General features: G+C 41.6%; 1 protein-coding gene across 1 annotated transcript in view; it reads left to right on the forward strand.

Annotated features, from left to right (window-relative positions):
- Nucleotides 1-27,118, forward strand: part of DNAH9 (dynein axonemal heavy chain 9) — a 486,803-nt gene that overhangs the window by 138,462 nt on the left and 321,223 nt on the right. The window contains exon 27 of the mRNA XM_064271783.1: nt 14,099-14,255. Coding sequence (XP_064127853.1) covers nt 14,099-14,255 — 157 coding nt within the window. The remainder of the gene's footprint in view (nt 1-14,098; nt 14,256-27,118) is intronic.

The following is a 27,118-nucleotide window of genomic DNA, read 5'->3' on the forward strand; positions in this document are numbered from 1 at the left end:
TGGTTTTTGTAAGGATTAAAGACAGTAATACTTGTAAAGCATTTAGCGCATAATACATGCTCAGTAAATGATCTCTACTATTATTTTTATCGATCAATTGATTAATCCATTGGAAAATCTATAAAAAGATATAAATAGCTCCTACCATTAAGGGGCTTACAGTGGTTTAGGGAGACATATTCTCAGTCATTCAAATTAATTCATTTGTGAATAAGTTCATGCCAGACACTGAACTAGTCACTGGGAATAGAAAAGTGACTGAAACACTTCCTCCCCTTAAGCTACAATTCTAGTGAGTAAAGCAAGACACATATAGATAAAAAGTTAAATAGTGTAAGACCATAGTATAAAATAGGATACAAACCCATATATTACAAATTTCCAAGCAAGCGAATCAGCAGTGAGTCCTCGGAGTACAGAAGAACCATCTGCTCACAGTGGGAGGAAAAGGACTGGGGAAGCTTCAGGGAGGAGACGGTATCTGATCTGGACCTCAGAGCATGTGTGGACTCCCAGCAGGATTTTAGCAGATTTTAGGATAGCTATCAGGTGTCCATGCAGTTGTACAGAAATCTATGTGTGTGTCACTTTTTCTATCGAGTGTTCACGAATGAATCCATTAAAGTGGTCTGGCATCCTCAAAAGTTAAGGAACTACTGATAAGCATTCCTGGCAACTGGGCTGCTGTGGGCAGAGGCATGGAGGTGGGCAACTCAAGATATGTTCCTGAAAGATGGAGCATAAACTCTTTTGACATTGGGAGAAGTCGTTGTTGTTAGCTGCCGTTGAGCCGGTGCCCAGTTCATAGCACCCCCATGCCTGACACAGCAAAACTCTTCCCGGTCCTGCACCATCTCCATGATGAGCTGCAGATTGGACCGTTGTGATCCGTAGGGTTTTCACTGGCTGATTTTTGGAAGCAGATCACCAGGCCTTTCTTCCTATTCTATCCGAGTCTAGAAGCACCACTGAAACCCGTTCAGCATTATAGTAATGCACAATCCACCACTGATGGACCAGGGGTGGCTGAACGTGAGCTGCACTGGCTGGAAATGGAACCCAGGTCTCCCTCACGGAAGGCGAGAATTTACCACTGAACCACGAGTGCCCCATTGGAAGAGGTAGTAGCCCATAAAACTGGGAAGATGCATAAGAGTCAAACTGTAGAATTTGAAGAATATTTTATTCTTTATCCAGTAGGTAATTATAAACTATTTTTAAAAAATTTATAATGGCGATGGAAAAAATCACATTGATTAAGGGTAGAGTTGCACAGCCAATTGTAATTGCTGTCAATAAGTTGTACACCTATAAAAAGTTGAATTTTCAGAAGTTGTGTGATAGATATATTTACAACAGCAACAAAAAAGAGTAGCTGTTGAGGCTGCTTGTATACAACCAAACACCTCTTGGGATATGCTTCCTTGGCTTGGAGGCATAGGGTTATGGTTTCATGAAACATCCCAGTTAATTGGCCTAATAATATGTTTAGTTTGTCTTTTCTACCTCCTAGTTTGTTGTGTAGTGCCTGGGGTCTTAAAATCTTGAAAGCAGCCATTCGAGGTACAATAATTGGTCCGTATTTGCCTGGAGCAACAGAGGAAGAAGGAGAGTCGGGAACAGGAGGAGGAAATGGAGTGTGTGGCTTATTGCCTCCATGAACAACTGCCTCCTTTGCCATGAGACCGGAAGAACTGAATGGCGCTATTACAGAACATTTTGATCAAAGAATCTATAGAAGATCCCGATCAAAAGGGAGAAAACACAGAGCAGAATTTCAAATTCTCACGGACTCCAGACTTTCTGGAGCCATGGAGACTGGATGAACCCCTGAAACTATTGTCCTGAGATAATCTTCAAACCTTAAATCAAAAATACCCATGAAGTCTTTTTAAAACCGAACAATAGCTTAGCTTGACTAGTAAATAAAGGCCTGCCTTGAACATTTTGCTCTTTCAAGAGCTGTCTGTACAGGATCAAATTGATGACAGCAACTCAAAAGATTAGATAGGTGCCTTAGGGGGCAGTGAGTTTATGTTAATGGAAGAGGAATAACTCAGAAAAGGAGGGTGAAAATGCTTGCACAACTCGAAGAATGTAAGCAATATCACCGAATTGTACACATAGAAAACGGTTGAATTGATGTATATTTGGCTATGTGTATTCTCAACAACTACAACAAAATAAATTTTAAAAAATTTTATCAGAGGAGCAAGATGACGAAGACTGTATATTGTGAAGATTAATTTGACAGCAGAGCGCGAGCAAAGAAGGGAGAGGACAGAGAAAGCCATGGTCCAAGTGAAGAGTGCTATTTCAATTCTGCTGAGATTTCTGTAAATTCTGCCAAAAGTTTACACCCTTTCCTTATAATTTCATTAAACACTAAGTATTTTCTTCTCCAAAAAGAACAGCATGTCCAAATGACTGGTGTACCCTAAATAAATAACCTATGAGTAACAAATTGTGAAGTTTAAAATGTCCGTATGGAATCAGTGTGTTATTTTACTTAATTTTCTCTCTGCCTATTTTAAGTGATATCACCTGTAATCTGGTCAATCCTGTTTCTTAAGTAACATTCTACTAGTTAAATTTTAATCACTGTACTCATAAGATAAGTAGAGACACAGGAGATCCAAAGTAATTGAAAGCCTCAACATTAGCCACAGAGTAAGACCTCATGGTTCGTTTCCCCTCACTTTTTTCATTTCTGTAATTCGTTTTCCTGTTCAGACTGGAAATCTCTTCCACTTATCCAAAACCAAACCAAACCTGTTGCCAGTGAGTCGATCCTGACTCATATCAACCCTATTGGACAGAGTACAACTGCCCCATAGAGTTCCCAAGGTGCACCTGGTAGGTTCAAACTGCCAACCTTTTGGTTAGCAGCCGTAGCACTTAACCACTATGCCACCAGGGTTTCCACTGCCCCACTCAAAGTGCTCTCCATTTACTTTTGCATCTCTCTGTTTTGTTGGACCTTGTAGAGGTCATGTCACTGTCTCCAGTGGCTCCCCGCTGCGCTTGGATCAAAATCTAAACTCCTCATAAAAACAAACGACCAAACCTATTGCCATCGAGTTGAATCTGACTCGTGCTGGCCCTATGCGTTACCGAGTAGAATAGCTTCGGAGAGTTTTTTTTTGGCTATAATCTTTACCGAAGCAGATCACCAGAACTTTTTTCCATGGCACCGCTGGGTGGGTTTGAACCACCAGCCTTTAGGTTAGTAATCAAGCACAAACCATTTGCGCCACCCAGCGACCTTAACCTCTTCATAAGATGTTATTCCTGCCAGCCTGTCACTCTCTACACACCAGCCACGCTCCCCTCCATTTTGTTCTTGGATCTTTTCAACTTAGAAAGACCAGGTGGTTTCCTCTGCCTGGAATGTCTTTCTCCAGACTCTTTGCTCCATTGGCACCTTCTTGTCCTTTAGTTCTACTCTCAGTTCTGAGACACCTTCTCTGATCCCCGTTCTAAAAGACAGCCTTCTCTGCCTCTCCCACATGCAGGTGCCCCTAACGTATCCATCCCCCTGTTTATCTCCTTTCTAACATTTATTACGTTCTGAAATGCCTGCTTCCTTGTAGTCTGCATTCTCCTTTAGCGTATAAGCTCCTTGAGATCAGGACTTTGTCTCGCTTGTTGCTATGTCACCAGTTCCTAGCAGATGTTGAATTAACATGTGTTGAATGAGTGAATGATGGCTGAATATTGAAGACCCAGATCGTAAGAATAGACAATCTAGAAGGCGAGGTCAGCTCAGGGGAGGCGTCTAATCAGGATTCTGTGCCTTGACTCCCAAGAGGAAGGAGCAGCTACTCTGTCTTTTGCTCTTGGCTGGGCAGCCCAGCCTCCTCCCTGCCTGGCTTATTTATGCCTGGTCAGGGGGAGATGTGGTCTCTCTGAAGCTGGCTCAGTACAGGCAGCAGCAACTCTGGGACTTGCGGAGTCTTTAGGCTGTACTTGGGCTCAAGCAGTTAGAGGGGCTCATTCCGTGTGGGTTGAGGGGAGTTTTCCCACTTCGAGTTTCAATCAGAATGTATCCTCTCGGGTATCGTTGTCACTGGACAATTCTCAGCAAGACATCTTCCATAAGCAGGGTGGAAATCTGGTACAATATTCTGATTCGGAGTCCCTGGGTTGTACAAACGGTTAACTCGCTCCACTGCTAACAGAAAGATTGGAATTACAAGTCCACTTGGAGGCACCTCAGAAGAAAGACCTGGCAGTCTACCTCTGATAAATTAGCCATTGAAAACCCTATGGTGCACAGTTCTACTCTGATACACATGGGGTCACCATGAGTCAGCATCAATTCGACAGCTACTGGTGCTGGTATCCTATTTTCCAATGAGTTTTTCCACCTGCCTGGGAATATGAGTTAATAGTTTCATACAGAATAATGAAACCATTATATATTTGGTCTATTTAATTAATGTCTGTCTCGCACTCCAGCCTGTATGTTCCGTGGTTAACAGTGACTTTGACTAGTTCATTGCTCTCCCCCCACAGGGCCTAGCACTGTGCCTGACACTTAATTTAGCAAATGCTCTTTGAATGATTATGATGATTTCTAAGGCTCCAGATATGTACCCATGTTCCCCGTACCATTTGGAAAATTTCCTTTCTGCTGCCATCTCAGACATTACCATTCTGACTGATAAAATGTATGAGACTGTTCTCCTTCTTGGGTCTTCACGCCTGCCTAGGAGTCGAAGAAGATAATTATCTTTTTTTGGATTTAGAGGTCTCTAGCAGTGTTTTTTTTAACAGTGGGTTAGTAGACTAATGCTTAATGCCTGATAGAGGGAAATGGTAAAGTGTTGACAGTGAATTCTTTCTAAAATAGGAGTTTATCGCCTCTTCCGTGAAATGCTGCAAATTAGAACTTGAAAGGAAGATTTGCTGCAAACAATGGTGAATACTATATAGACCTTGACCTTGTTTTGCACATTAGATGTTTTTCCGACAAAATAGTACGTAGTTGAATATTTATATGGCAAATTGCATTTTCTCATTGACTTCCATTATTATCTCAAGAAATGTTTTGCCCAGAAAAAAAATCGGTCTCAACAAGAAAATCGCATTTTAAAGAGCATTCGGCCTTTGCTGGTGTGTAGCCTAAGTGCATTTAATTCTCTCCTGCCAGGGGAATTAATCAAATGGACAATTGATCCATACAACCTCCACACATTCATTAAAAGCACACCCGTATTACGGTACATCCAAATGATTATGCCTATTCCTCTGGAATTTCCCACTGCCTGGATGGGACTTGAATCTGTAAGTAGCTACAATGGCTCAGCCATTGTCAAAGGAGTATGGCAGAGCTCTAAGGCTGAATACCTAAATGGAAATGCTTTTCCAGGCTGAACAAAAGCAATTCACATCACCCCTTGGGTGACTGCCCCCTTTCCTGTTCCCACACCTTCACATACAAATTCTCCTTTTCCACCCCGTGCTGGGTTAAGTACTGGTGTAATCAACTAAGCATCAGTTTTGAGTACCTCTTAATTTATTGGGGACTACTGCAGGTTCAGTCCATATGCAAGTATCTCAGAATTTATTTCATATAACCTGTTATAGGATATTTAAATTATATCTAAGCTTTTTACTGTTAAACATAAAGCCACCATAACTCAATTATGTGTGTGTGTGTGTTTTGTACCATATTTATTACTATTTCCCTGGGACATATTCCAAGAATTAGGATAACTAGATGATACATGCTTTCAAACTGTTCTTGAGAGAAATACTGTTTTCATTTTCATTAGCAGTTTATGGGAATGTTCATCTTCTAACATCACCAGCAGTATTATCATTAAAAGTATTGTTAATTTTATAAGTCAAAGTGGTATTTCATTTGCATATGGATTCCTTTGATTACTTACAAGCTTGAACATGTTTATATGTTTATTGGCTATTTACTTTCCTTCTCCCGTGAATTATTTGTTGTTGTCATTGCCCATTTTTCAATGGGGTATTCTTTTATTGCTTTTCTGCTTAGAAAGGCCCTGCCCACTTAAAGATAAGTTTAATATACACTTGGGTCTTTTTTATTTTTGTTGCTATTTAAGATTTTGTTTTCATGCTATCTTTTCTTAAAATAACTTTATTGAGGTATATTTTATATCATAAAATTCACTCATTTCAAACGTACAATTCAATGATTTTTAGTAACTTTCTGAGTGAGGCAACCACCACCATAAAGCCGCTTTAGAACATTTTCATCCCCCTCAATAAGATCCCTTCTGCCCAACTACAGTCAATCCTCATTCCCACCCCAGCCCCAGGCAACCACTAATCTACTCTCTGTCTTTATAAAATTCCCCGTTCTAGACATCTCATATAAATGGAATCATATAACATAAGGTCTCTTGTATCTGGCTTCCTTCGCTGCATGCAAAATTTTTGAGACTCAACCATGATACTGCATGTATCAGTAGTCTATTCTTTTCATTTCTGAATATTTTTCTATTTTATAAATGTGGGATAAAGGACCTAGCTTTACCCTAAGCGAGGTGGCTTTTATCCTTGACTCTGGAGAAAAAAACCTTTGGAGTAATTCGGTTGTCTTGGTCTGGAACATTCAGGCCACACTTAAGGGTTTGTGTCGGTAATTGAGGCTTGACCAGACCAGAAAAGACTCACCTTGAGGCTGTATCAACTAGCCTCAGGAGGCATGATTTAGCTTATCACACAAAACTGGCGCATTAAAGCCAGGAGCACTAAGGCTCCAAGAGCTTCCTGGTTGGTGAAGGGAGAGTGACAGGCCCTCTCTGAGACACCAAGCTGTGCACTGGGAACCTTCCCAGACTTCACCTGTGTATCTCTTCCTTATGATGATCCTGATCTATATCTGTTTACTATAATAAAACTTACAGTTTTAAGTATAACATCTTCTGTGAGTTCTGTGAGTTGTTTCAGCAAATTAATGAACCTAAGGATGATGTCATCTTAACCTGGTTGGGGTTAGGGAGAGGGAGTGCCATATGATGAGTGGCTGGTGTCAGAAATGATGGAGAAGTGAGAAAGCAGGGATATGATTAACCTCCACCTTGTGAACATTGACTTTATGCTGATTCTCATCCATGAAGCTATCATCATAATAGATATACCACATTTTGATGTATATTTAGGTTGTTTCCCATTTGGGACTATTGTTTGTCCATAATGCTGCTATGAACATTCACGTGAAAGTCTTTGTGTGGATATATGTTTTCACTTCTCCTGGGTAGATACCTAGGAGGGGAATCACTAGGCGATATGGTATTTTAATGTTTAACTTTTTGAAAAACTGCCAAACTATTTTCCAAAATGGCTGTAATATTTTACATTTCCACCAGCAATGTATGAGGGTTCCCACTTCTCCACACACCTGGCAACACTCATTATTGACTTTCTTATTTATTATAGCCTTTCTAGTGGGTGTGAGGAAACCCCGGTGGTGTAATGGTTAAGAGTTATGGCTGCTAACCAAAAGGCTGGCAGTTCAAATCCACCAGGCGTTCCTTGGAAACTCTGTGGGGGCAGTTCTGCTCTGTCCTATAGGGTCACTATGAGTCAGAATCGACTGGATGGCAACAGATTTTTTTTTTTTTTAGTGGGTGTGAAGTGGTCTCTTGTTTTTATTTTAATTTGTATTTCCCTAATGATTAATGATGTTGAGCATCTTTTCATGTGCTCCTTGGTATATCTTCTTTGGTATAATGTCTGTTCATATTGTTTGCCTGTTGTTTGATGGGCCTCTTTGTCTTTTTGTTATGTTGTTGTTGTTGTTAGGTGCCATTGAGTTGGTTCTGACTCATAGTGATCCTGTAGGACAAAGTGGAACTGCCCCCATAGGGTTTCCAAGGAGCAGGTGGTGGAATTGAACTGCCAACCTTTTGGTTAGCAGCCAAGCTCTTAACTGCTGCACTACCAAGGCTCCTTTTCTAGTCTGCATATAAGAAAAAATGATTTTTGTACATCTAGCTTCTGTTCTACCAGTTGACTGCCCTGTATCACAAATTCTAAGAACTTTTCTATTGATTATCTTTGGTTTTCTAGGTCACGTCTAGAATTTTTAACCATATTTGAAACATACAAAAAACATGAAGCATTATTGTAACTACTCAAGTCTAGTTACTAGACATGCCGCCATATTTGTTAGAGAGGTCGTATGTGGGACAGTGATCCCAGTTCTTTTTGCCACATTTTGGGAAAGACATTTTACCACTCGTGCAGGCAAAGAGAAAGACGAGCACTGGATGACGAAGGGTCTCATAACCATATGCTGTAAGGAGTAGATCTAGGAATTGGGGGAATTAGTGCTAAAGACAGAAAATTCTCAAAATTTAAATTTTAAAATGTTGCAAAAGGAATGTATTTGTATTTAGGTTGGTGCTAAGGGCATTCTGCTTCTACCAAGCCTGTCTCTCATGTTCAGCTTGGAGTCTGTTAAAAGCTCTGGGTCTTTTTCATGTGAACAACCATCTAACCACATCTCTCCCATTCTGTGTGCATACATGTACTTGGAAGATTACTTCACAGTCATCCCTCTTAAATTTCAATTTATTGGGTCTAGCCCATCAGTTTTCCCCCTTCCCACCCACATAGTTCCAGACGCTTTCATGAACTCAAAAGTAATCAAGGTGACCCTCCCTCGTGGTTCTGTGCACCCCTGGGGTGGTAGAGACCAGCATCCTGCTATGTGGTCAGGTCCACCGTTAAATCTATTTGTGCTGAAACCTCCTGAATCTCAGAGGTTGAACGGATCTACCATGACCCCCCAGGGCCCAATCCTTCAACTAAGGCTTCGCTGATGGGCTCCTTGACCTTGGCTTGAAGTAGAGGATCCTGTGGATAGCTCATCATTTTTAATTGTTAACATAATAAGATTTGGGGTCTATCTTGTATCCAATCGATTATCTCTTAATTCAAGTTATTGATAAAGGTATTGAACGTCAGGGAGCTGAGTCCTGGGCTTGCCACTAGCGGCTTCCCTGTAGGTACATATTGTTGCAATCATGTTCATTCCTCAGGTGTGGTTGTTGAACCATACAGTAGGCAGAATTTTTAGAATGACCCCCAATGGCCCTTTCCTTTATATAACTCCCTCCCCTTTGTGTGTGGATGAAAACTGAATATGATGATATATTATGCCCATGATTATATTCTGGTATATGGCAAAAGGGAGATTATTTGGGTGGGCTAATGTAATCATACTGTTATGTGCCGTCGAGCCAATTTTTGACTCATAGAAACTCCACGTGACAAAGAAGAACTGCCCCATAGCGTTTTCTAGGCTATAATTTTCATGACAGCAGATTGCCAGGTCTTTCTCCTGAGGAACCACTGGGTGGGTTCGAACCACCAACCACTCATTTAGTAGCTGAGCACTTTACCACAGAAGTGGAATTTTCTCCCAAATGAGGGCAGAAGAGGAAATCAGAGAGTTTCGAAGAACAAGAAGGATTCAGCAGGCTATTACTGGCTTTGAAGGTGGAGGGGTCCATATGCAAGGATCAGAGAATCATCTTTAAGGGCTGAGAAAACCCCTGACCAATACCCAATAAGGAAATGGGAACTTCACTCCCACAACTGCAAGGAACTGAAATCTACCAGAACATAAATGATCGTGGGAGTGAATTCTGCCCCCAGAGCCTCCAGAGGAGTCCAGCCCAGCTGGCACCTTGATTTTGGCCTTGTGAGACCCTAAGTAGAAAACCCACCTGGACACCAGACCTCCAGAACTGTGAAATAATAAATGGGTGCTGTTTTAAGTCTGTGGTAATTTATTACACAGCAATAGAAAACTAATACAAACCAACTATGATTTTACCTAACTCTACAATTATCCAGACCAAAAATCTGTGATAGCCACAAGCTATTCATAGCTGAATTCAAGACACAGCATCTTTGATATTCCCTTTGACAGTTGAATAACTGTATCAAAAAAGAAAGGCTACATTTCACATACTTATTACCTTGAAAAAGACTACCTCGAAAGTAGATAGGCTTTCTACCTTTCAAGGCACTTTCTTATCTGATGTCTCAGGGTATCCTCACAACAGCCTGATGCAGCAGATAAAAATAAAGCCTAAGCAATTTGCCCAAGGAAAACAAGACCAATTTTAGCTCAGTGTTATGAATCCCTTTCAAACAGAACCAGCCCACTGTGGAAAGGGCTGCCTTCTAAAGTAATAGGCTGCACTTTGCTGGAAGAGAAGGCTGCATGATCACATTTGAAAGATTTCATGGAAGAGAGCGTGGCTTGTTTACACTCAGTCCACCTGACCTCGGAGGCCTCTCCCAACACTAAAGCTTCTGTGTTCCCAAAGCGCAACCAAACTAAATTGATGCACATCCTCCCTGAGGTTAGTTATTCAGTCAATATTCCTTAAAGAATTCTGTGCCATTTTTACAATTGCCCTCATTTTTTAAGCAGCAAATTTATCTAAATTCCTTTGTACAGTAAAAATACTAGGTAATGGACTCCAGTGGAATTTTTTTTTTTGAGTCACAAAGAAGGTTTAATAACTAGGCCCAGTCTCACAGACACTATGTAGTAGGGGTATAATTTGAACTCAGATCTGTCGGACTTCAGAGCCCATGCTTTAAATCACTGTAACATAGCACACTGACCCCCATAAGGAAGCAGGAGCAGATTGCAGGTGTTACAATGGGCATTTAAAGGGATGGATGTCTAACAAGCCCACAGAGGGAATCCTGGAGTTGGGGCGTGGCCAGAGGACTAGGACATCCTGCCAACTCGGTGGCCCAAGCATGGTAGTAACTCCACCTATAATGCTACTTCTTCATTTTTCTTCATATTTTTTCGTGTTCTGAGCAACCCCTACTGACCCTCCCTTTGTTATTAGAGCTTATTAGATGGACCACGTTCCCTCCCTGAGCTCAGTCTACCCATCTGTAAAATAAGAGAACTGGATTAATTGATCTCAGAAATACCTTTCAGCTCTGGAGTTCTATTATTACAGACAAAAATAATATTTTAGCATTTTCCTCCCAAGTGCTTCTTCTGGAGATAATCAGAAGCTTAGTAGATGTTCAAAAAGACATCCCCACCAGAGTAGTGTTTCCCACACCAGGTTCCTAGGATGTGTTTTGGGGAGTCTCAAGTTTTTTAATGAATTTTGTTATGAAAACACATATATATTTGTGAAACACTGTTTCTGGACACCAGATTTCTTGAGAGCCCTGTAGCTCCAGAGAGAAGATGCCCAGAATTGCCCTCTGGGCAGAAGAAGAGGCAGCAATAGGATGGAAACAGGGTGGGAGGGGCTAGGGAGGAGAGGTTGCTGGAGTCAGAATTCATCTAGTCCAGGCAGCCACCTTTCCTCCTGGGAGGTGCAGGACTGCTGCAGGTTCTGGGTAGTTTTAGAAGGCATTGGGGCTCACCTGCAGTTAGAAGCCAGAGCTCAGTAGGGCAGGTATAATTCGGGCTGCATATCAAAGTCTGTCAGGATCTGGCTATGGATGCTTGAGAGAGGAGAGAGGTGTTGTAAAATGATAATGTGTGACCAAGTAAACCCAGCTTTTTCACCTTAACCCTGACCCGCCTCACCTCATGGCCTATCTGACCAGGCACTCGCTCTCATGCACACTTTGTTGACAGGGAGAGTGAGACGGCTGTGCAAGCCCAGCCCACCAGTGGCCAAATGCGACCCAGGTCCCTCTGATAAGCTTGGTGTACTTACTCAATTTCACAGGAAAAATGGAGAAGGAACATTAAAGCCCACACCTCTCCTCTCTGCCGCAGCCTGCCTTCCTGGGTTTCACTTTTCAAAGGCTGAAATACATATGGAGATTTTGCACTTCATTAATGGGAAAGGGAGCTCTCTTCATGTCGTTTCAAAAAGTTTGGTTATCCTTAGTGGGGTCAGTAAAGACCCAGTTAACCTGGGGTCCCTCGTTAGCTTTAGACATCAGATTCAGAAACAAAGAGAATTCATTTTGGAGGCTCCCTCAGAAGGCTTCCCACTTCAGCCTGTAGGTTGAAAGCCCATGTGCTGACTAACTCTTGCTAGGTATTAAAAAGTTAGGCCAATGACACATTTCTAACAACTTTATTGGTAAATGATTCACATGCCTTTAAGTGCACTCACTAAAAGTGTACAATTCAATACTTTTTGTAAACTTATAGAGTTGTGCAACCACCACCACAATCCAGTTTTTGAACGTTTCCATTACCCTATTTGGAACCAATCTCCACTCTGATCCCCAGCCCCAGGCAACCACTGTCTGTCTCTTTCTTGGATATTTCCTATAAAGGGAGTGATACAACACATAATCCTTAGCATCTGCCTTTGTTCACTTAGTGTAGTATTTTTGAGGTTGTCCATCTTGTTACATGTATGAGGACTTTATTCCTTTCTATTGCCCAATAGTATTCCAGTGCATGGATGTACCAGATTTTGTTCACACGTTCACCACTGACGGACGTTTGAATCGTTTCAGCCTTTTGGCTAGTGCTCCTACAAGCACTCTGCACAAGTCATTGTGTGAACACGTGTTTTTATTTCTCCTGAGGACATTCTTAGGAGGGGAATTGTAGAATGGTGTGGTAAGCTTCACTTTTTAAGAAACGGCTAAATTGTTCTCCAAACTGGCTGCACCATTTTACATTCCCACCAGCGATGTATGAGGGTTCCAATTTTCCCACATCCTCGCCAACACTTGTTATGATCTGTCTTTTTGATTATAGCCATTCCAGTGTGTACACAGTGTCATCTTTTTGTGGATTTAATTTGCATTTCCCTAATGACCAATAATATTGAACACCTTTTCATGTGCCTGTTACCCAAAGGCACATTTTAAACCGAGACTAACTGGAAAGTTAAGTCCTAAATTTTTTTAAACAGTACAATAAATAAGCTTTAATTAAGATGAGTTCATTTTGTTGTCATTGGTACAATAACCACGTTAGAATTAAATAGATTGAATGACTGATTGATTCACTCATTCACTCATTTGTTTCATACATATTTACTGAGGTATCTACCTAGGGTGGGGTGTAGTGACAGCTCAGCGCTAGACTTCTCACCTTCCACGCAGGAGACCCGGGTTTGATTCTGGCCAATGCACCTCATGTGTAGCCACCGCCCATCCGTCAGGGGAGGCTTGCATGTTGCTATGATGCTGAACTGGTTTCAGCAGAGCTTCCATACTGAGATGGACTAGAGAGAAAGGCCTGGAGATATACTTCCAAAAATTAGCCCATGAAAACCCTATGGATCACAGTGATCTGATCAACAACCACTCATGTGGATGGCACAGGACCGGGCAGGGTTTTGTTACACTGTTCATGGGGTTCCCATGAGGCAAGGGCCGACTCATTGGCAGCTAACAACAACAACATGTGTGCCTAGAGCCTGTGCTAGGTTCTAGAAATGAAACAACAAATAAGTCCTCACCTGGCCCTGAACCTCAGCTCTGCCTCACAGAGGCCGTAGTGAAGGTATATATGAAAGATGTTTATGTATTGATTGTGGAAAATTAAAGTGGAGAACAGCAAGCTGAAGAAGCTCACCAAGGGGCATGCGCTTACCAACCCAGTGTTGAGGGGCCCAGGAATATTTATTGGGTGAACTAATGTCCAATAGGAGTCTCAAGGGGTGAGTGGGCATTAGCCAGGCAAAGACTGAAGAGGAACATCTCCAGGTAGGCTAAATGGGTTTGGGGGCTGGGTAGAGGGTGGGAGGTCAGAGCAGTACAAACATACTCCTAGTGTGTTTGGGCAAATGAAAGTCACTCTATGTGGCTGGACTCTAGAGTGCTGGGGCGTGAGGGAGCCATGAGAAATGAAGCTACAGAAGGAGGAAGGGGTAGCATCAGGAAGGGCCTGGCAGAGTCACAGATGATCTTTAAGGGGAGCGTTACGATCAGATGGGCCCTTTAGAAAGTTCTCTTCACTGCACTGTGGGGAGCAGACAGGAGTAGGTCCTGGCTTTCCTTATAGAATCAGTGTCAGAACTCAGTGGTTCCAGAGTCCCACCTGGCCTTGAATCTCAGCTGTCTCACTGGGGCCCAGCAGGGCCAGAGCGATTTGTCAGGCCACCTGAAAATGACCTGTGTCCTCCTTGTCTGACAGGTGTTATATCACCCTCACCCAGTCTCTGCATCTGACCATGAGTGGGGCTCCCGCAGGACCGGCAGGCACAGGCAAGACAGAGACCACCAAGGACCTGGGCCGAGCGCTGGGCATCATGGTCTACGTGTTTAACTGCTCAGAGCAGATGGACTACAAGGTACAAGCTGACTGAGCTTGGGAGGGCCTAGGAGCTGGGTGGAAGCCCAAACCAGGGATGTGGCTTATCCACGCTACCCTGGTCCACCTGCCCCAGGTGCTGGAGCCCAGACAAGGAAGTACTCTGCATGCTTCTTCACAGTTCACCCAATAAATTAGTTCAACCAATAAATAAATAAGTCTTCTCTGGTGCGACCAGGAGGCACACACTGCGGAGTCTGATTCCATTAATGAGTTTTATGACCATAGCCGGTTACTTCGCCTTTTCTTTTTTTAATTTTTCATTGTGCTTTAGGTCAAAGTTTACAGAGCAAATTAGTTTCCCATTCAATAGTTTGTACTTGAAGTGTTTCATCGCCCTGGCTGCATTCCCCACAACGTATCAGCACTCTCCCCACTTCTGCCCTGGGTTCCCCGTTTCCTTTCATCTGGATTTTCTACCCCTTCCTGCTTTTTTATCTTTGCTTTCGGGCAAACGTTCTTTTGATTTCTTCTAATTGATGGTTGTAAGAAACACATTCCTCTTGGGTATTACTGTTTATTTTATGGGTTTGTCTATTGAACTGAAGGGTGGTCTCCAGGAATGGCTTCAGTTCCTGGTCAGAAGGGTGTCTTAGCGCCATAGTCTCAGGGGTTCCTCCAATCTCTCTCAGACCAGAAAGTCTAGTTGTTTTTGTGAATCTGATGTTTTGTTCTACATTTTTTCTCAGTCCAGGACCCTCTATACCTAAAATTATGTATTTAGAAATATACACAACCAAAACTATACCTACAGGTGAGTATGCTCCCTTACTATTTAAAATGGTATTATTTTCCTGATTTCATTTTCAAAGTTCTCTTTGTTGGGGTAGAGGAATTCAACTTATTTTCTATGTTGATCTTGTATCCCACTACTTCGCTGAATGCTTCTATAAGTTCCAATACCTTTCATGTGGAATCTTTGGAATTTTATATGTATAGCATCATATCATCTGGGAATAGGGATAGCTTTACTTCTTCCTTACTGATTCGAATGCCCTTTATTTCCTTTTCTTGGCTTATTGCTCTAGCTAGGGCTTCCAGTACAATGTTGAGTAAGAGTGGTAATTTTATCGTCTGATCCTTGTCTGTTTCTCCTTCTCACGTGGAATGCTTTCAGTCTCTCTCCATTGAGAATAAGATTGCCTTTTGGTTTTGTATAAATGCCCTTTATCATGCTGAGGAATTTCCCTTCCATTCCTATTTTGCTGAGAGTTTTTATCAGGAATGAGTGTTGGGCTTTATCAAATGCCTTTCTGCATCGATTGAGATGATCATGTGATTCTTTTATTTATGTGGTGGATTACACTGATTGATTTTCTAATGTTGAACCATCCTTGCATACCTGGTATGAATCCCACTTGGTCATGATGTATTATTATTATTACTATTATTATTATTATTGATATGCTGTTGAATTGTATTGGCTAGAATTTTTTTGAGAATTTTTGCATCTATGAAGGATATTGGTCTTTAATTTTCTTTTTTATGATGTTTTTGTCTAGCTTTGGTATTAGGGCTATGCTGGCTTCATAGAATGAATTCAAGAGTATTCCTCCCTTTTCTATGCTCTGAAATAGCTTGAGTAGTATTGGTGCGAATTGTTCTCTGAATGTTTGGTAGAATTCTCCAGTGAAAGCGTCTGGGCCAGGGCTTTTTGTTGGTGTCGTTGTTATTGCAAGTTTTTTATTACTTCTTCAATCTCTCCTTTTGTTATGGGTGTGCTTAGTTTTTTTTAGCTCAGTTTGTGTTAGTTTAGGTAGGTAGCATGTTTCTAGAAATTTGCCCATTTTCTCTAGATTTTCAAATTTGTTGGAGTATTATTTTTCATAGTGTACTGTTATGATCCTTTTTATTTCTGCTGTGATGACACCCATCTCATTTCTTATTCGGGTTATTTGCTGCTTCTCCTGTTGTCTTTTGTCAGTTTGGCCAGTGGTTTGTCCATTTTATTGATCCTTTCAAAGAACGAACTTCTGTTCTTGTTGATTCTTTTTATTGTTTTTTGTTCTCTGTTTCATTTATTTCTGCTCTAGTTATATTTCCTTTCTTCTGGTGACTGTGGGCTACATTTGCTGCTGCTTTCCATTTTCTCAAGATATAGGGTTAATGTTTTGATTTTGGCCGATTCTTCTTTTTTGGTGTGTGCATTCATTACTCTAAATAAACCTCTGAGCACTGCTTTTGCTATGTTCCAAAAGTTTTGGTATGTTGTGTTTTCATTCTCATTTAATTCTAGAATTTTTTTATTTCTTCTTTGATTCCTTCTATTACTCATTGGTTTTTAAGCAAGGTATTATTCAGTTTCCACCTATTTTTTTTCCCTTGCTCTTTCTATTATTGGCTTCTACTTTTACAGCATTGTGATTAGAGAGAAAGCTTTCTATTATTTCAATGTTCTGGGTTTTATCGAGGGTAGCTTTGTGGCCTAAGATGTAGTCTATTCTGGGGAATGATCCATGTATGTTGGAAAAGAATGTGTACTTTGCTGCTTTTGGGTGAAGTGTTCTGTATATGTCTATGAGGTCCTGTTGGTTTATTGCGGCATTTAGATCTTTTGCCTGTAATCCTTTTTTTTTTTTTAATTGAACTTTAGATGAACGTTTAAAGAATGAACTAGTTTTTCATCAAACAGCTAGTACATACATTGTTGTATGACACTGGTTAACAACCCCATGACATGTCAACACTCTCCCTTCTCAACACTGGGTTCCCTATTAACAGCTTTCCTGTTCTCTCCTGCCTTCCTGTCCCTGCCCCAAGGCTGGTGTACCCCTTTAGTCTTGGTTTTTTCCATGGGCCTGTTCAGTCCTTGGCTAAAGGGTGAACCTCAGGAGTGGCCTCATTACTGAGCTGGAAGGGTGTCCAGGGGCCATACTCTCAGGGTTTTTTCGTCTCTGTCAGGCCAGCAAGTCTGGTCTTTCTTTTTGAGTTAGAATTTTGTTCTACATTTTTCTCCAGTTCTGTGTGGGACCCTCTCTTGTGATCCCTGTCAGAGCAGTCAGTGGTGGTAGCCAGGTACTATCTAGTTGTACTGGACTCAGCCTGGTGGAGGCCATGGTAGATGTGGTCCATCAGTCCTTTGGACTAATCTTTCCCTTGTGTCTTTAGTTTTTTTCATTCTTCCTTGCTCCCGAAGGGGTGAGACCAGTGGAATATTCTAGATGGCCGCTCACAGGCTTTTAAGACCCCAGACACTTGTCACCAAAGTAGAATGGAAAACATTTTCATTATAAACTCTGTTATGCCAGTGGAGCTAGATATTCCCTGAGACCATGGTCCCCACAGCCCTCAGCCCAGTAGTTCGGTCCCTCAGGGAGTTTGAATGAGTCTGTGTAGCTACTGTGGCCTTGCCTTGTACAGGTTGTGCTGGCTCCCCCAGTATTGTGTACTGCCTTACCCTTCACCAAAGATACTGCTTTATCTTTTGTCTATTAAGTGTTTTTTCATCCCCACCTATCCCCTCCCTCATAACCATCAAATATTGTTTCTTTTTGTGTGTAAACCTTTTCATGAGTTTTTACAGTAGTGGTCTCATGCAATATTTGTCCTTTTGTGATTAAGTTATTTAACTCAGTATAATGACTTCCAGATGCATCCATGTTATGAGATGCTTCACAGATCCATTGTTGTTCTTTATCAGAGTTTATTGCTGTTTCATTTTGTAGTGCTTTTTTTGTGGTGCTAACGTTTTCTTTGTTCCTCCTACTCTCCTGTGCTGAGTTCCTTTTGTTTGTGGATTTCTTTTTCATTTCTTTTGTTTTTGTAGATTTTGTTTTCATTGAGACTTTATGTTTCTCTTCTTTATTTTGATGAGGAGGTTTGTTAACTTTCTTTGGGGTTACCTTGAAATTTCTCCTTAACTTTCTAGGTTTGAACCAGTCTATTATTACTTGGTATCGCCTTGCCTTCCTCTGTATTAGAAAGTTCTATGCCTATACTGTTTATTCCCTCTTTTATTGATCTTACATGTTGTCATTTACAGATTAACCTCTCTGGTTCCCTGTTGCATTGTTTTGGTTTTGAATAGTCCTTGAGAGTTCATTTCCTAAGTTGGTATCTGGCTGGTACAATCTTGCGTCCTAGGTGCAGGCTGTGGTCTGATTTTTTTTTGTTCTCAGACCAAAGGACTCCCTTTAATAATTCTCATAAGTTTGGTTTGGTTTATACATATTCCCTTAATTTCTGTTTATTTGGAAATGTTCTAATTTCACTATCATATTTGAACGAAAGTTTTGCAGAGTATATTATTCTTGGTTGGTAATTTTTTCTTCTTTCAAGGTTTTATATATGTCATTCCATTGCCTTCTTCCCTGCGTGATTTCTGCCAAATAATCAGAGTTTAGTCTTATTGTTTACCCTCTGTATGTGACTTTTTGTTTTTCTTGAACTGCTTCCAGGACTTTTTCTTTGTCTTTGGCTTTAGCGAGTGTGATTATGCTGTGCCTTGGTGTTTTTCTTTTGAGGTCTATCCTATATGGGTTCGTTGAGCTTCTTGGATGGTCAGCTTTTCATCATTCATGATATTAGGGCTTAAGCTTTCTGTCAGCAATTCTTCAATGATCCTCTGTATTTTCCATTTTCTCTCCCTGTTCTGGAACTCTGATCACTCACAAATTTTTGCTTTTGATTGTATCCCTCATAATTCTCAGGTTTTCTTCATTTTTCTTTGTTCTTTTTTCTGGTTTTTCCTCAAATAGAGTTGTATCCAAGTGTTTGTCTTTAATTTCACTGATTCTGTCTTCCATTGTTTCAAAACTGCTCCTCAGCCCTTCTATGACACTGTCCATTTCTGAAATTTTGTTGTTTATCTTTTGGATTTCTAATTGTTGTTTTTGTATGATTTCTAGTTGTGAATTTATTTTTGGCATTTTTTTCCTGTATTATTTTCCTGAATTCTTCCATTTTTTTGTCTGTATTTTCCATGAATTTGTCTACCTTTTCCAAAAATTTGTCTATTTTTCCCTCGTTTTTGTCTGCTTTTTGCTTCAACTCTTAGATTACTCTGAATATTAGAGATTTGAATTCCCTGTCAGGTAGTTCTAGTGCCTTTTCTTCTACTGGAAAGTCATCTGGTGTTTTATTTTGGATGCCTACTGGAACCATCCTGTCCTGGTTTTTTTTTTTTATGTTTTATGATATTGTCTGCTGTCTTCAGGACATTCAGTAGTTATTTTCTTCATTTCTTGATTGTAGATTTGTTTGTTTCATCCTGCTTTTTTAGTTTATTTGGTTACATCTGAGCAGCCGGGCTGTGCATTCTTTGTTGTTTGCTCGTCTGTATTCACAATACTTTTCACCTCCTTGTCTAATGGGCAGGACCAGTCATTCAGCTGTGGTGCAGCATGGTAGGTCCCGCTGAAAAGGAGGGGCTGGGATGGGTTGTTTGTGCCACATACTAGGGCTGACAGGACAGGCAAGGAATCTGTGCTGGGCAGGTTCCAGTAGGCCATGCCTGTGCTGCTCAGAGGTGTGATGTTTAGTGCACAGTGCATGTAGGCAGGAAGGGGAGGGGATTGTGATGTGTAGTGCTAACAGGGATATGGGAAGAGGAGAGAGAGGAGAGAAAAACAGGAGCTAAAAATGAACAAGCAAACAAAGAGAAAAAAAAAAGAAGAATGCTAAGGGAGCTTGCCGTTGGAGTGGAGCAATGAGAAACTAGGAAACGGAAAAAAGCAAAAAAAAAGGGGGGAGAGGAAGAAAAAATAACTAAAGTTTTGGAAAAAAATAACTAGATAAAGTTTTGGAAAAGAAAAGCCCGCAGAAGTCCCAGAGTCCCACTGGTGGGGCTGCTAAGACTGGGGAAATGGCTCCCAGGCTGCACAGTATAGCCTGGCTAGAGGGGGTAGAGATGTCACACAGCACCAGGTATTCAGGAGACAAGAAAATAAGATAAGTGTAGAGAGACAAGAACAGAGAAATGAAGACAGACATAAAGGAAAAAAGAGAGAGAAAAGAAAAAAAGAAATGCCCCCGGGGATCCCACCTACATGGCTGCACAGATTGGGGGAGTGGCTCCTAAGCTGTGTGGTGCAGCCTGGTAGAAGGGGCTCCCAAGCTGTGAAAACAAAAAGAAAACAAACAAACAAAACAGGACAAAGCAAAACATGGGGAAAAAAAGCCCCAGGGATCCCACCAGCATGGTGTCACCAGCCGGGGGAGTGGTTCACCAGTCGAGCGGGGGGCTTCACAGCCTTTCAGGAAGAAGCAAAGATGGCACACAGAGCCAGGTATTCCAGAGAAAGAAGGGGGGGTGGTAGGAGGCACTAAAGAAATGAAAAGAGATGGAAAGAAGCAATACCAGCTCAGGGGCCCAGCCATTGCGGACAGGGCCAATCCAAGCAGCCTGAGGCCAAAGCAGTTGCCTCCTGGCCAAGAGACTGCAGCTGGCAGGAAGCAGAGAAGACCGAAGTGGGGGGAAGAGGGGGAGGCTAGGAAAGCGTATATCGCTCCTTACCGGGTGCTCTATCCCCTGCTAGGAACTTCATGAAGCTGCTTTCCCATACTCCTTGTCTACTAGTCTCCAGTGTGGTTGGGGTGAATCCAAGTGGCAGGGATGCTGAACTTCCCAGACAGGCTGAGCCACTACAGCCAGCCAGGAAGCTTGGAGGTAGAGCAGCAGGGAGAGAATGGGGGGTGGGAAAGCATGTATCGCTGGTTACCGGGAACTCTGTTTCCTGCTGGGAGTTCCGCGAAGCTGCTTTCCCATGTTTCCTGCCTGCCCTGACTGGAGTCCAAGATGGCGGATCCGGGCGGCATTATATGATGGGGCCCTCTGCACTTCTCTCTCCTTGCTCTCCATCCTCTGTCAGTTTCTTATTCCATTCCGTGCTTGGCTGAGTTCTCTACTTCTTCATTTGGCACTTCAGGTTCCAGGAATGATGTTTGTCTGTGTTTTACTTAGTTTTTTGGGTCTTTGCTGTGGAGGGACAGCACGGTGCTTCTGTCTGTGGTGCCATGTTGGCCAGAAGACGGGCATTTAGATCTTTTGTATCTTTGTTGAGTTTCTTTCTAGTTTATCTGTCCTTCACTGAAAGTGGTTTGTTGAAGTCTCCTACTATTATTATGAAACTATTTCTCTTTCAGTGCTGTTAGTTTGTTTTATGTATTTTGGCGACCTGTCATTGAGTGTGGAGATATTTATTATGGTTATGTTCTTTTGGTTGATTAACCCTTTAATTATATAATTTCCTTAATTATCTTTTATGGTGGATTTTGCCTTAAAGTCTATTTTATCAGATATTGATATTGCCACTCCTGATGTTTTTTGTTTATTGTTTGTTCCATGTATTTTTTTCTTTTCTTTGAGTTTCATTTTATTTATGCCTTTATGTCTATGGTGTGTCTCTTGTAGACAGCATATTGATGAGCCGTGTATTTTTATTCATTCTGCCACTCTCTGTCTCTTTACTGGTGCATTTAAGCCATTTACATTCAGTGTGGTTATCGATAGGTATGAGTTTACTGCCGTCATTTTGTTGAGCTTTTTTTTTTTTGTGGTGGTGTTGACGGTTTCTTTGTTCCACTTAATTTTCTGTGCTGAGTTCTTTTTGTTTGTGGATTTCCTTTTCATTTCTTTCATTGTTGTTGATTTTGTGTTTACCCAGCCTTGTGTTTATTGAGTCCTTATGTTTTTCTTCTATTTTATTTTGATGAGTAGGTTTGTTAACTTTCTTTGAGGTTACCTTGAAATTTACCTTTTTCTTCATAAGTTTAAAGCAGTCTTATTTCTTGATAGCTCCTTGACTTTCTCTCCATATGAAACTGCACTGTTCCCCCTTTTTGTTTTGATGTTGTTGTCACTTACAGATTGATGTTTCTGGTTCCCTGTTTCCAGTCTTTTAGCTTTGTTTTATTTTTGAGAATTCTATATCTGGGTGGTGTCTGGCTGATGCTTTCCTGTGTCCTAATCTCGGGTTGTTGTCTGGCATTGCTGGTTCTCTTTCTGAAGGACTCTTTAATATTTCTTGTAATGTTGGTCTGGTTTTTACAGATTTCCTTAATTGCTGTTTATCTGGAAATGTCCTAATTTTGCCATCATATTTGAGGGACAATTTTGCTGATATAGAATTCTTGGTTGACAATTTTTTTCTTTCAAGGTTTTATATATATCATTCCATTGTCTTCTTGCCTGCGTGGTTTCTGCCAAGTAAACAAAGCTTAGTCTAATTGATTCCCCCTTGTAGATGGTTTCTCATTTTTTCCCGAGCAGCTCCCAGGATTCTTTCTTTGTCTTTGGTTTTGGCAAGTTCTATTATGATTCATCTTGTTGATTTTCTTTGGGGATCTATCCTGTGTGGGGTTCATTGAACTCCTTGGATGGATATCCTCTCATCTTTCATGATGTGTTAGAGAAGTTTTCTGCCAGCAAACCTTTGATAACTCTTTCAGTGCTTTTTTTTTTTTTTTGCCTACTCCTGTTCTGGAATTCCGATCACATGGAAATTTTTTCTATTGATAGCGTTTCATATAATTTTTAGGCTCCTTCATTTTTCTTCTTTTTTTCTGATTTTTCCTCAAACAAATTGGTGTCAAGGAATTTGTCCTCTATTTTGCTGATTCTGTCTTCCGTTGATTCAATTCTGCTCCTATGTCCTTCTATTGAGTTGTCTATTTCTCAAATTGTATTGTTAATCTTTTGGATTTCTAGTTGCTGTTTTTGTATGGTTTCTAATTGTCTATTTATTTTTTCATTTTTTTTCTTGTATTGTTTTCCTGAATTTTTCTATTGCTTTGTCTTTGTTTTCTTGGTTTTGTCTGTGTTTTCCTTGATCTCTCAGAAAACCATATATATTAGTCTTTTGAATTCCTTATCTGTAGTTCCATTACCATTTCTTCCTCTGGAAGGTTTCCTGGTTCTTTATTTTGGTCACTTCCTGGAGCCATCTTGTCCCACTTCTTTATGTGATTTGATATTGTCTGTTGCCTCCAAGGCATTAAGGCGTTCTTATTTTAATATATTTACTGTATGTTTGCTTTATCCTGATTTTGTTTTGTGTTGATATATCTGAGTAGGCAGGATGTGCTTGTTACTCTGGCTGCTAGTCTGGCTGCCCTAGTGGGGCAGCAGCTGGCTGTGTGAGTGTGGGTCTCTGTTCACTGGTCTTGCGGGGTGGCTGAGGATGTAGCTGAGTGGGCACAAACCTCTGGTTGCAGGATAGAAGCAGTGCAGGGGTGTGGCAAGAACAATGCTACCAGTCCACAGGTGCCCACTAGGAGGACGTGCCCCTGTCTGCTACAGTACAACACAGGGAAAGGTGTGTCACTGGTCACTGTGTCCCCAGTGCAGGTGGCATGAGGGAGTAGGAGGCACTGCTGATCTGTGGGCCACCAGCACAGGTAGCTGGGCATTGAGGAGGTGCTTCTTGTTCATGGGCTCCCAGCATCAGTGGGTCGGTGGAGCGGTGGATGCCGCAATTCCCTGGGCCCCCAGTGCTGGTCAGAAGAGGGCGTGCCCCTGGTCCCCATGCCCCTGGTTCCAGCAGCCAGGCAGAGAAAGCAGACACCACCAGTCTGCAGGCTCTGGCTTGGGTGGCTGGGCTTAAGAGAGAGCACAGCTGGTCTGCGGGCCCCTGGAGTGGATGGGTGGGTGGAGAAGTGGGCACCACTGGATTGTGGGCCCTACACAGCTGAGTGGATAGCAGAGGGCATGCTACCAGTCCACAGGACCTTGACATGGGTGGCTAGGTGGAGAGGCAGGCGCCACCAGTCCCAGGCCCTTGACACAAGTGGCTGAGCAAAGAGGTGGGCACCACCAGTCCGTGGGCCCCTAGCTTAGGGTGCAGAACAGTGGTGAGTGCTTCTAGATCATAATCACATGGGGAATGAATGAGGAGTTGGAGGGCACCACAGGTCTGCGGGCCTCCAGAATGGGGGACTAGGAGGGACGCAGTGAGTGAAGTGAGTAGACTTAACTTTTTCAGGGTAGGGAGCACTCCTCCCTGGCTCTAGACATGGGTGCAGTTGCTCCTGCTTGGCTGCAGCAAGTGATGGGTGCTTCAGCTGGGAACACTGCTTGTTTTGTCTCAATGTGGCCATGCTACGCAGGTTCGGCTGATTTTGTACTTGGCACTTGGTCTGATTCTTCAGGCTTAGCTTTGATGCTCCGAGTTCCAAAGTTATCATCTATATCTGATTCACTGTTTTCTCAGGTCTTTGTTGTAAAAGGGATGTTATGAGGCATCGAACTGTGCTACCGTCTTAGACCACTTCCTACTTTGTCTTTTCAGTCTTCATTTTGTCATCTGTAAAATGAAGAAGCTGAACATATTCAAAGTCCTAAGTCACTGTTTGACCTGCAGGCACAGAAATGATCTTAAGTGGCTAGTGTAAAGACACACATCTTCACATAGTGACGTATCTGTGCTCTTCTGTCAAACTGGTGCAAACAGTTAACACATTCAGCTGCTAATCAGAAGTTTGGAGTCCATCCAGGGGCACATCTGAAGAAAGTCCAGGTGCTCAATCTGCTGAAAAATCAGCCACTGAAAACCCCGTGGAGCACAGTCTGTTCTGACGCACACGAGTCAGGATCAACCTGACGGCAGCTGGTCATAAAATGGGACGTTCCCCAGAGCGGGTACAGGGGCAAGTACGGCCTTTGGAAACACACTCGGTCAACCCCGGCTCACGGCAGGAGCTGCCCACGGAAGACGGATGCAAAGCGAGTGCTAGCCATTCAGACATTCATCAGTTTTTGAGCAATGTTTCAGTCCAGGTTCTGTGTCACAGAGAAAAGCGAGAGAGACAAAAGGCTCAATAAGCAAGTTCTTAGCTAAAACCGTTCTGCTCACAACTAGGCCTTATAGAGATTTTTTTAAAAAACATGTAATAACAGATTGCCTCCCTTTCATCTTATTTAATATTATTTAATTGTATATATTTTTATAAATGGCCTCAAGTCCGTTTTGAAAACAGGATGACATGTAAATAAATTTCAAGTGGAAAAAATAAATAATTGCATTAAATAGATAAAATATTTACATTTATAAATCATGTGGTATATTGATTTTTAAATAATTTAATTTAAAAATAACTCCAGAGATTTCAAGAGAACTTTGCCATTATCAAATATAGGACTCTTTTTTTTTTTTTAATAATATTGTGTTTTCAGGTTCCCATTCAACAATTTCTGTACAAATTGTTCAGTGACGTTGGTCACATTCTTCATAATGCATGAACATTGTCATTATTCCTGTTCTGGTTGTTCCATTTACATATACACTAAAACCCAGACCCATTAGCATCAAGTCAATTCCAACTGAAAGCCACCCTGTAGAACAGAATAGGACTGCCTATAGGATTTCCAAGGTTGTAAATCTTTATGCGAGTAGACTGCCACATCTTTCTCCTGTGAAGAGGCTGGTGGGTTCGAGCCACCAACTTTCAAATAGCAGCTGAGTGCTTAACCACCATGCCACCAGGGTTCCTCTGTTTACGTATAGGCCTCTTTCAATGCTATTCCTCTCCTATAACTTTAATAATTTCTCTTGAATATAATTTTGCTGTACAAAGAGTTGCAGAATCCTGTGGCCTCACGTTTTTTTCCTGGCAAGCAAACAAAATAGGATTCAGACCCAAAATAACTGTCCTCCCCATAGTCCACATCTCCTAAATTCTAACACATTAGCTTTTATTGATGAGCACATTCAGATAACGTTTCTCTTTAAGTCAAGCTGACAGAAGCTTTTAAAGATTTTTTTCCCTTTAAAGAAATAAATTCAGCCTTAAGATTATTTTAAGTCTCTGGATTCTTCCATGGTTAAGCAACAGTGACATTTTTGAAATAAATGTAGTCTTCTAAGGGGAACATTCTGGGGGACACACTCATTTAGATGTATAAGACCTGGCGTATTGATGGAAAAAAATCAGCCAGATTTCCTGAAAGTCATGCCTTGCATAGCAAACAGAAAGAAACGAGTTGGCCTCATGGCCAGGGCTCACTAAGGCCATTTCCCCCATCCTTTGAAAACTAATCACTGAGCTCTGGCCCCACAAATTCCTCTTAGAGCACAGGGTGAAAGTAGGAGTCTATCCTGGTTTGTTTGAACTATGAGTAAAGGTTCCGTCATGTGAGTGTAGCCTAGCACGTATCCGAGTAACTTCAGTAAGTATGTTGTTGTTGTTAGCTGACATCAAGTCCGCTCCAACTCGTGGCGACCTCACATACAACAGAATGAAATATTGTCGGCTCCTGCACCATCTTCACGATCCCTGGTATGCTTGAATCCATTGTTTCAGCCACTGTGTATTTTGAGGGCCTTCCAACCTAGGAGGCTTATCTTGCAGCACTATATCGGACAATATTCTGTTGTGATCCATAGGGTTTTCCGTGGCTAATTTTCAGAAGTAGATCTCTAGGCCTTTCTTCCTAGTCCATCTTAGTCCAGAAACTCCAGGAAACCTCTACACCATGAGTGACCTTGCTGGTATTTGATGCTTCCAGCATCATAGCTACACTTAAGCCACCACAGTACAGCAATCTGACAGACGTGTCATAGGTCAGTAAGTAAAGTTACAGTGAAAAACATTGAAAGGAAGGTGATGCCTCTAAGACATCAAATACCCTTTGTAACCAAACGGCCTCACTAAGCTCTTTGTAAAACTCCTCTCTTCTTTGTTATTCTGCTGTTCAGGATTATTATTATTATTATTATTACCATTTTGTATTTAGCAATCAAGTTAATTTATTGAATAACACCAATGCTCAACATGTATTGAGCATTGTGGGAAGATAACATAAACACATACATACATACATATATGTAACAAGGTGAAACCTAGACTGTTTGGAGAGACAAGGAGATTCCAGGCAGCAGAACTCTGAGTGCTTATGCATGATCCACA

This window comes from Loxodonta africana, chromosome 18 (genome assembly GCF_030014295.1).
Source record: "Loxodonta africana isolate mLoxAfr1 chromosome 18, mLoxAfr1.hap2, whole genome shotgun sequence".
In the NCBI taxonomy this organism is placed as follows: domain Eukaryota; kingdom Metazoa; phylum Chordata; class Mammalia; order Proboscidea; family Elephantidae; genus Loxodonta; species Loxodonta africana.